Source organism: Hemitrygon akajei, unplaced genomic scaffold, assembly GCF_048418815.1.
Source record: "Hemitrygon akajei unplaced genomic scaffold, sHemAka1.3 Scf000091, whole genome shotgun sequence".
NCBI classification, from domain to species: Eukaryota; Metazoa; Chordata; class Chondrichthyes; order Myliobatiformes; family Dasyatidae; genus Hemitrygon; species Hemitrygon akajei.
The window spans coordinates 1,189,174-1,199,561 of NW_027331977.1; the positions used below are offsets into that span (position 1 = coordinate 1,189,174).

At 46.0% G+C, this 10,388-nt stretch overlaps 1 protein-coding gene across 1 annotated transcript; it reads right to left on the reverse strand.

The window, feature by feature from the left end:
• Positions 1 to 1,833: 1,833 nt before the first annotated feature.
• On the reverse strand, positions 1,834 to 9,655 carry LOC140722857 (NACHT, LRR and PYD domains-containing protein 3). Its single transcript, XM_073037497.1, has 5 exons — positions 9,492 to 9,655; positions 8,125 to 8,295; positions 6,963 to 7,133; positions 2,936 to 3,103; positions 1,834 to 2,764 (listed from the first exon to the last, which is right to left on the reverse strand). The coding sequence occupies exons 1-5, from the start codon at positions 9,653 to 9,655 to the stop codon at positions 2,677 to 2,679; spliced, it is 762 nt and encodes a 253-aa protein (XP_072893598.1). The 3' UTR covers positions 1,834 to 2,676.
• Between the last annotated feature and the right edge of the window lie 733 nt (positions 9,656 to 10,388).

A 10,388-nucleotide genomic window follows, 5' to 3' on the forward strand; every position in this document is an offset into this window, starting at 1 on the left:
GCATTCAGAGCTGAAATTATTGAATGGTTGGGATGTTATGTTGAAGTTGGAGAAAACATTGATGAAGGCTACTTTTGGAGTTTTTTCTGCAGTGTTGCTCACCTACCTACAGGTAATCTGTAAGTACAATTGAAAGAGTAAAGAGAAAATTTGCAATTATGTTGTCCGGACAGGGTGACCTAAGTAATAAGGAAAGATTGAATAAATTAGAACGTTATTCCCTTGAACGTAGAAGATTGAAGGAAATTTGATACAGGTATACACAATTATGAGGTGTATCGATAGGTTAAGTGCGAATGTATGCGGCTGGTTGTGTAGTGGCCTCCGCACCGGACTTTGAGGCGAGCAGTCCCGGGTTCGAATCCAGCCGTATCCTTGCATGATTCTGCGTGGAGGTAGCCACTCTGTCTCCATTAGTAAAAAAAAAGAAACGGAAAATGCTAAAGAACTGAAGCTGAGCGAGAGAATGACTAGAGGTCAAGTGTGAAAGGTGAACTGTTTCAGGGGAATATGAGGGGAACCTTCTTCATTCAAAGGGTGGAACACCTCAGAGAAACTTGGATCAGGATCGTTTCTGTCCTGTAGATTTATATGACTCTATGACTCCTTAAAGGCGGCAACGGATTTCAACTCCACACTCCGGAATGGCCAGAGATGTCAGAGTGCCGCGCTACCTTCAATTGGCAAGTCAAACGACTTACCAATAAAATTCTGTATAAAAGGTCATATAATGACAATGACTATAAAAGTAATATCAGACAGATATCATTTCTCTTCCTCAGCGCACTTCTCATCATAGAGCAATCTAGCAATTTATCAAGTGCATGTCAAAATTAATTTTAAAGTTTCTAATTACAAGCGCCTGTACCATTTCTTCTGGCTGATGTTTTACATAACTATCACCCAATATGCGTAAAATAGAAATCCCTCAGGTCCCCTTCCAGTAGCCCTCTTTTCATCTTCAACCTATGTTGTCTCGTATTTGACATCTCGGTCCAGGGAAGGACCTGTGACTGTTCAACTTATCCTCAGATCTCACAGCTCCAAGTAAGTCAATATTTTACCGGTCAGTCTGCTGTGCTTTTGGAAAGAAAAGTCCCAGCTTATCGGGTCTTCCACCTTTGAGGAAACGAAAGTGACCCAGCCTGTTTAGTCTCACTCGAAAGGTCAGAGAGACCCATTGTATCCCGTCTCATTTAATTTCCAACAGGTTTTCTCAATCAACAGGCGTAGGTCATGATGGAAATTTATATTAAAGTTATAGGATTGACCGTAATATTTTTTCCCTTAAATCATACAGCTGCGTGTTAAATTTGTGCTGACCAACACCTACACATTTATGATAATATACTCCAATCTACTCTTACCTTATTGTTCATCTGGTTCTACGTGAGATTCCACCAATCGTTTACACTAAGGCCAAAAAAAACCGCATAATATGCTGACTAAAACGCATATCATTGAAATGTTGGAGGACCCCACGTGGTTGCGATGGAGGTCCGGATCAAATCCGAATCGCACGTGTGTGAAGCCGCGCCACTGCGCCGTCCTTTATACTCATTTTAAATGTGTGGCATAAAAAAAAGGATTTGTTAATTTCTTTTTCTGACAACATCCCCTACTCTGATCAGTTTTATCGATCCAATTCACTCCCATTCATGGCATCATTGTTGGATCGGACAAACGGGGATATTTGATTTTGTTTCACACTGGTGCTTTTGGACAATGGAAACATGGCTCATTAAAATAAGATACACCGTAAATCCACCAGTAGCAGAAAATATGATTTATTTAAAAATAATAAATTTACATGCACATATTTTCATTCAATTCTAATCAATCTGTCCTGTATTTAAATAATCCTGATACTGAATTACAAGGTCGGTGTTTACATACATTCAGCTTAAAATTATAGTCTCTATATATACGTTCCCCTTAAACAACACCAACACAGTGGGGGGAAAAATGACATTAACTGCATTCCCAAAGGGACTACAGATGCCACAGCTATGAGGGCTATCAACAGAATAAATGCAAATAGGCTCTTTCCACTTAGATGAGAGGAGAGATACATACAAGAGGGCAAGTCTTTAGAGTGAAAGGGGAAAGGTTTAGGGAGATCATTGGGGGAACTTCTTCATTCAGAGTGTGGTGGGAGTGCGGAATGAGCTGCCATCTGACGTGGTAAATGCGGACTCACTCTTAAGTTTTAAGCATAAATTGGACAGACACATAGATGGGAGAGGCCCGGAGGGTTATGGACTGGGTGCAGGTTCATGGGAGTATCAGAATAAAGTTTTGGAAGAGACTAGAAGGGCAGAATGGCCTGTTTTCCGTGCTGTTATGTTCTATGGTTCCATTTCATATTTCTATTATGGCTCTGGGTGACCGACAGATCCCCCTGGTGGCTTACTGTAGCACAGACAGTGCTGGCTCAACTCTTGGCCCTTCTCCAAAAGATCCGGGAGATGTTGTATGGTGGCGAAACAGGAACATATCGTCTCAGAGTTGTGCTTTGGGCCAGTCTGGGGTCTGACATCACAATACTAAAGGGCGCAGCCCCCGCGTCATTTTGTTTCTGAATTGGGTCACTGCTAATTAGAGAGGAGAGCTGAGTTTGAGGCAAAATATACATAGCCCCTTCCCGAGGGTGAAATCGTCGATGCATTGCGTTGTTTAGAGGTCCACTGTCAGTCCTCGTCGGGACTTCTGCAGCGTCTTGAGCTGATTCTGTCCGCGGGAACTGAAGCGATTCCCCTCCAGCCTGAAACAGGTTGAAGAATAAAGAGGAAATAAATAGATAGAAACGACGTTGAGAATAACGGGGAGACAGGGTTCCATACGTTAAAAACATACCGAGGCAAACATCAGCAGGACAGTCATTGGACGTACTGTACAAATAGTCAATGCAGCCAAAGTCAATGCGGACACTCACCCGATATACTCCAAGCCTCTGTGACGCTTTATCAGAGTGTTGAAAGAGGGGATCGATCGGTCTGTGAAGTAGTTGTAATTCAGGTTCACATGAGTCAAAGCGCACATTTCGCGAAGAATGGAAATGAGTCCCTTGACACAAGAATCCGTGAGACCGGTCTTGTTCAGGCTGGGATGAGAGAAGGAAGCAACGTGAATTGGATGATCGGCAGAGATTTCTCGCCGCACGCAGCGTGACATTAAATAAATTTTAGAACCCCCGACGGTGGTGGGGGGGGGGGGGGGGGTGGGAGTGCGGTAAGGGGTTGACAGAATCGCAGGCCACTTTATTCCTTCAAGCTCAGCTGGGGGAGCAGTTAACCACTAACTCTCTTCTTGCAACAGTTTGGTAGCAACTGCATGGCTAAAAACAACAAGAACATCATCAACCACAATAATAACAGAAGAAAAATGCTTTATTCTCACTACTGTCAAAATAATCAGCGATAGTGATTTATTGCAAATGTCTGACAGTTATGCATGCGACATTTCTCGGGAAACGTTAGGAAGACGTAACCTGGTTTGCAAATGCACATGTATTTGGTAAAAGTGGAAGATGTTGAACTGAGCAACTCTCCACATTTTCCCTTTACTACAACGTTCACCACCTTCTATCGGATCCCTGCCTCATCAACCCTTCGCCATTGTTACGTAACGACCCTGACGCCGCTTAGAAACATAGGAGCATAGAAAACCCACAGCACAATCCAGGTCCTTCGGCCCACAAAGCTGTGCCGAAAATGTCCTTACCTTAGATATTACCTAGGGTTACCTATAGCCCTCTAGTTTTCTGAGCCATCTTCCCATCCAGCGGTCTCTTAAAAGACCCTATCGTATCCGCCTCCACCACCGTCTCCAGCGGCCCATTCCACACACTCACCACTCTCTGCATTAAAAACTTAACACCTGACATCTCCTCTGCACCTACTTCCAAGCAGCTTAAAACCGTGCTCAATTGTGAAAGCATTTTCAGCCCCGGGAAAAAGCCTCTGACTACCCACACGATGAATACCTCTCATCATCTTATAGACCTCTATCAGGTCACCTCTAATCCTCCGTTGCTTCAAGGAAAAAAAGGCCGATTTCAGTTGACCTATTCTCATAAGGCACGTACCCGAATCCGGGCAATGTCCTTGTAAGTGCAAACACCAGGAAATCTGCAGATGCTGGAAATTCAAACAACAACACACACAAAATGCTGGTGGAACACAGCAGGCCAGGCAGCATCTATAGGGAGAAGCACTGTCAACGTTTCGGGCCGAGACCCTTCGTCAGGACTAACTGGAAGGAGAGATACTAAGAGATTTGAAAGTAGTGGGGGGAGGGGGAAATGCGAAATGATAAGAGAAGACCGGAGGGGATGGGGTGAAGCTAAGAGCCGGAAAGGTGACTAGCAAAAGGGATACAGATCTGCAGACCGAAAAGGATTATGGGACGGGAGGCCCAGGGAGAAAGAAAGGGGGAGGGGAGCACCAGAGGGAGATGCAGAACAGGCAAACAGTGATGGGCAGAGAGAAAGAACAAAAAAACAGCACTTCCCATTTCTACCTCCTATCCAAGATCCGCAAACCTGCCTGTCCAGGTAGGCCCATTGTCTCAGCTTGCTCCTGCCCCACTGACCTCATTTCTCCATACCTTGACACTGTCTTATCCCCCCTTGTTCAATCCCTTCCCACCTATGTTCGTGACACTTCTCACACTTTGAATTTGTTCAATGATTTTAAGTTCCCTGGCCTCCACTGTCTTATTTTCACCAAGGACGTCCAGTCCCTATATACCTCCATCCCCCACCAAGAAGGTCTAAAAGCTCTTCGCTTCTTTTTGGATTCCAGACCTAACCGATTCCCCTCTACCACCACTCTCCTCTGTCTAGCGGAATTAGTTCTTACTCTCAATAATTTCTCCTTTGGCTCCTCCCAGTTCCTCCAAACCAAGGGTGTAGCCCTGGGCACCCGTATGGGTCCCAGTTATGCCTGCCTTTTTGTTGGCTTTGTGAAACAGTCCATGTTCCAAGCCTATACAGGTATCTGTCGCCCTCTTTTCCTTCGCTACATCGACGACTGCATTAGCGCAGGCTCCTGCACGCATGCTGAGCTCGTTGACTTCATTAACTTTGCCTCCAACTTTCACTCTGCCCTCTAATTTACCTGGTCCATTTCCGATACCTCCCTCCCCTTCCTTGATCTTTCTGTCTCCATCTCTGGAGATGGCTTATCTACTGACATTTACTATAAGCCTACAGACTGTCACAGCTACCTGGACTATACCTCTTCCCACCCTGTCTCTTGCAAAAATGCTATCCCCTTCTCACAATTCCTCCATCTCCGCCGCATCTGCTCTCAGGATGAGGCTTTCCATTCCAGGACAAAGAAGATGTCTTGCTTTTTCAAACAAAGGGGCTTCCCTTCGTCCACCATAAACTCCGCTCTCAATTGCAGCTCTCCCATTTCCTGCACATCTGCCATCACACCAGCTGCCCGCCACCCCACTCAGGATAGGGTTCCCCTTGTCCTTACCTACCACCTCACCAGCCTCTGGGTCCAACATATAATTCTCCGTAACTTCCACCACCTCCAACGGGATCCCACTGCCAAACACATCTTTCCCTCCCCCCTCCTTTCTGCTTTCCGCAGGGATCGCTCCCTACACGACTCCCTTGTCCACTCGTCCTCCCCATCCTTTCCAATCAATCTTCCTCCTGGCACTTATCCTTGTAAACAGAACAAGTGCTACACCTGCCTTTACACTTCCTCCCTCACCACCATTCAGGGCACAAGACAGTCCTTCCAGGTGAGGCGACACTTTACCTGTGAGTTGGTTGGTGTGGTATACTGCGTCCGGTGCTCCCAGTGTGGCCTTTTATATATTGGCGAGTCCTGACGCAGACTGGGAGACCGTTTCGCTGAGCACCTACGCTCTGTCTGCCAGAGAAATCAGGATCTCCCAGTGGCCTCACATTTTAATTCCACATCCCATTCCCATTCTGATATGTCTGTCCATGGCCTCCACTACTGTCAAAATGAATCCAAACTCAGGTTAGAGGAACAACGCCTTATATACTGGCTGGGTAGCCTCCATCTTGAGGGCATGAACATTGACTTCTCTAACTTCCATTAACACCACTCCTCCCCTTCTTATCCCATCCCTGATATATTTAGTTTTTTTGTTCTCTCTCTCTGCCCATCACTGTTTGCCTGTTCTCCATCTACCTCTGGTGCTCCCCTCCCCCTTTCTTTCTCCCTAGGCCTCCCGTCCCATGATCCTTTCCCTTCTCCAGCTCCGTATCTCTTTTGCCAATCACCTTTCTAGCTCTCAGCTTCACCCCACCTCCTCTGGTCTTCTCCTATCATTTTGCATTCCCCCCCCCCCCCCCCACTTTCAAATCTCTTACTATCTTTCCTTTCAGTTAGTCCTGATGAAACATCGACACTGCTTCTCCCTATAGATGCTGCCTGGCCTGCTGCGTTCCACCAGCATTTTGTGTGTGTTGTTTGAACGTACTTGCAAATCTCCTCTGCATCCTTTCTATGGTTTCCACAGCCTTCCTATATAGTGAGGTGACCAGAACTGAGCACAGTACTCCAAGTGGGGTCTGACCAGGGTCCAATATAGCTGCAACATTACCTTTCGGCTCCTAAACTCAGTCCAACAATTGATGAAGGTCAATGCACCGTATTAACCACAGAGTCAACCTGCGCAGCAGCTTTGAGTGTCTTATGGACACTGGTCTTGTATCGTGTTTAATTCACCAAACATCTTTCTGCACATGCTCTCACTGGAATTCAAGAAGGTATGCTCTTCTCCGTTCAACTCCGTTGCTAATCCACTATACTAACACACAGACCACTGACAACACAGCGATCAGAGACGCTGCCTCTCGTCTAAGCTAGTACCAGCGCTGGTGTTCAATACCGGAACACGGGTCATATACACGGGTGTACTGGAAGCTTCTGGAAGAATTTGGGGTGAAGCATCCAGCTAGATCTTACCGGAGTAACTTAATTTTACATTCCGACTTGTAGTGAACCTCCGTCACCAGATTCACTGCTGAAACTCCAAGTTCATTATCACCCAGGTTCAGCTCCGTCAGTGCATGGTTTGTATCAACAGTCGAGGCGATGCACTTGGTGGAAGAAGCCCTGAGGCCGTTGCACCACAGACTACCATGATAGGATTTATGGGGAAAAGAAAATAAATATATAGTGTTAAATGTAATGAAATGTCTGGTTAATTTATTGATAATAATTGCATAATGATATAATGAGTGTCGGGTAGGCCTCTGTTAGTCTCGATAAACAATGGACTTGTACCTTGGAAAGCTTCCAGGGCGCAAGGCTGGGCAGGGTTTTTTTTTTAAATGGAAGACCGGCAGCTGCCCAAGCAGCACGTCTCCCCTCTCCATGCCACCGATGTTGGGAAGGGCAAGGGAAGGGCATTAGGACCCATACAGCTTGGCACCAGTGTTGTCACAGAGCAATGTGTGGTTAAGTGCCTTGCTTAAGGACACAACATGCAGCCTCAGCCAAGGCTTGAACTAGCAACCTTCAGATAACTAGACGAACGCCTTAACCACTCGGCCATGCACCAACACTATAACATAATGTACAATACAGCAATAAAAATTATTATGCTTCGCAGAATGAGCCTTCCGGTCCGACGTGCCGCATTGCCGAGCGACCCACCTATTTAACCCCAGCCTAATCACAAAGCAATTTCGAGTGTCCATTGAGCCTATGAAATATCACAACTTTGGAATGCGGCTGGAAATCGGAGGCCCCAAAGGAATCCCAAGCCGCCACCGGGAGGCGTCTTAAAGGAGGCGTCGGCATTAGAATCCATACTCCGGGGCTCAGCCTGAAACAGAGTCGCGCTTACCGCTACGCTGCCCCGGTGTCCCTAACGGTTCCATTTCAAGTTCACATTCAAATGTATTGGCAGCTGATTGTACATAAATGCAATCAAACTTATCATCGTTCCTCCGGCACTGGTGCATATATCACATCCAGCACAGAAATCAAAATAAAGCAGAGTTTTAGTAACAGTGTTCATGATAGTAAGTGACAGGATATTTGTAGATCAGTCCAGCGTAATTCCGTCCAGTAACAATTTGTTTCAGGCGTGCATGATGTCGTAGAGCGAAACGAATCTTACTTCAACGTCTGCAACTTGCAGTCCGGGTTCCTCAGCGCCGCGGACAGAAACTCCACTCCGGCATCCCCCAGATCATTGTTACCCAGTTTGAGTTTGGTCAGCCATTGGTTCTTGCGGAGAGCGCGGGCGAGGTCCTTAGCACAAGCCGCCGTGAGTCCGTTTGCGCACAACCTGATGATGAGATGCACGGGAAATGTTACAAGCTCGCGGTAGACTGGGAGGCTATGATAAGGTTAGAATTAGTAACGGGGGGGGGGGAGATGAAAGTTCGAAAGGGAAACTGAATTACAAAGTCAATAAGTAAAATATTTATAGCTTAGTTTAGATCAAGCGGTCAAAATGGAGCTGGAGAGGGCAGCTGAAGAGTATGTCTAGGAAACATGGGGATGGAAGGAGTTCCACAACTTTGGAGACACATAGGAGTTCAGACTGCACATATCTCGAGATACACACAGAAGAGGTGGGAGAATTCCGCAGTTCAGGCAGGAAATAAGGAAAGAGGTGAACAGTCGAAGTTTCCGGTGGAGAAAGAAAGAAAGAAAACATTGTATTGAATTTGAATTGAAGTTAGCAGAATTTCATTCATTTAATTCTTACACCCATCCATCCATGCGAGGGAGTAAAAATCTGTCCGTTATGACTCTGTCGCAAAGTACGGACGTGTGAATTTTCAAGTCTAATGGCTTGTAGAAAGAAGCTGTCCCGTAGCCTGTTGGTCCAGGGTTTAATACTGTGGTAGCGTTTGCTAGATGGAAGCAGCTGAAACAGTTGATGGCTGGGGTGACGAGTGTCCCCAATTACCTTACAGGCCTTCTTTACACACCTGGCAAAAGGTAGTGGGGAAGCCAATGCAGAAGAGAGGGTGAAAGGTGGGGCAATAGCTGTGTGGAGATACGTAGATTCATTTCTTGGATTGCAATGCAGGTAAGGGTCGGGGAGAGTGGGATGACGTTAGAATCTGGGTGTGGTGGCCGAATTGAAACTGATGACTACGGGAACTGATCGGATAGGGCAACGGGTCACAGTATAATGGGACGTAAGCAGTGAGGGGAAGCAGTCGGATGGGAAGCATCGGGTGAATGCATAGGTGATAGGTAGATCGAGAGGCTGGGTGGAAAGGCAGATGTGGAAGAGAAGATGTGTGAACGCACATTACGGGTTTGAGGTCTGATGCATTTTAGAGAAAGGCACTTACATACAAACACACGTGCATTCAAACATGACGCATTTAAGATTTGGTCCGTGTTGAAGAGCCGCGTGAAGAGCACATCGTGTTTCCCAATAGGTGATGGGAATAATAACACAAAAGAGCCAGTCAATAATACATCTGAAAGACCCATCCGGAATCCTCACGGGCAGACACTCACCGTAGCTTCATTAGTTTGCAGTCCGGGTTCTCTAAAGCCTTAGATAGCTCTCTCATGCCTGAGTCGCCCAGGTCATTGTAATTCAGGTCCAGTTCCTGCAGTGAGCAGCTTCTGTGGAGAATGGAGGCCAGATCCCCAGCGCAACAGTGCGTGAGGCCGTTCATATCCAGCCTGATGATAAGAACAGGGATGATAAAAGAGTGATACGAGAGGAAAAAGTCCTGTATTATTGATTGAGGACGTGAAATCAATGGCTATTTCATTAGGTACGGGGGAGGATCCCACTGTGGCTTTCTGCTGCTGTTGTAGGTTCAACTTGCTTGTGGTCTCATAGTTGCTCTTCCACACAACACCGGTGTAATGCCCTGCTACTTGAGTACTGTCGCCTTCCTGCTAGTTTGAATCTACTGTTGCATTTACCCCCGACTTCTCTCATTAACAAAACATTTTCGCCTGCAGAATTGCTGCTGATGGGATTTGTTTTTTTTCGCACCATACTCAGTAATCACTAAATACTTCTGTCAGTGAGAAATAAAACATGGATGATCTGCAGTTTCTGAGATACTCAAACCACCATATCTGACCCTAGCAGTCATTCTACGGTAAATGTCACTTAGATCACATTTCTTCCCCATTCTGATGATTGGTCATAAATAAATAAAAACTAGAACAACTAAACTGGTTGACCATATTTGCATGTTCTATGTAGTAAATTAGAGCCACAGGGTTGGCTGATTGGATATTTACATTAAGAAACAGAACGTGGGAACAAGTGTACTTCATAAACTGGCCACCGAAAGTCCTAGCTCATAGTAAAAGTAACTGTAGGATTTGGACGGAAGAGTTGTTTTATCCCTTGTACTCCCAAATAAACTGCCCACAAGATGATCTCCTCCC

What these genes read in the sequence shown, in the direction of transcription:
- LOC140722857 (XM_073037497.1), bottom strand. Translation starts at nt 9,655, where the DNA reads ATGAACGGCCTCACGCACTGTTGCGCTGGGGATCTGGCCTCCATTCTC. An exon ending in TGCAAACTAATGAAGCTACG is followed by an intron (nt 8,296 to 9,491) that starts GTGAGTGTCTGC and finishes TCTCATCATCAG; the next exon opens with GTTGTGCGCAAACGGACTCA. An exon ending in AGAGGCTTGGAGTATATCGG is followed by an intron (nt 2,765 to 2,935) that starts GTGAGTGTCCGC and finishes AACCTGTTTCAG; the next exon opens with GCTGGAGGGGAATCGCTTCA.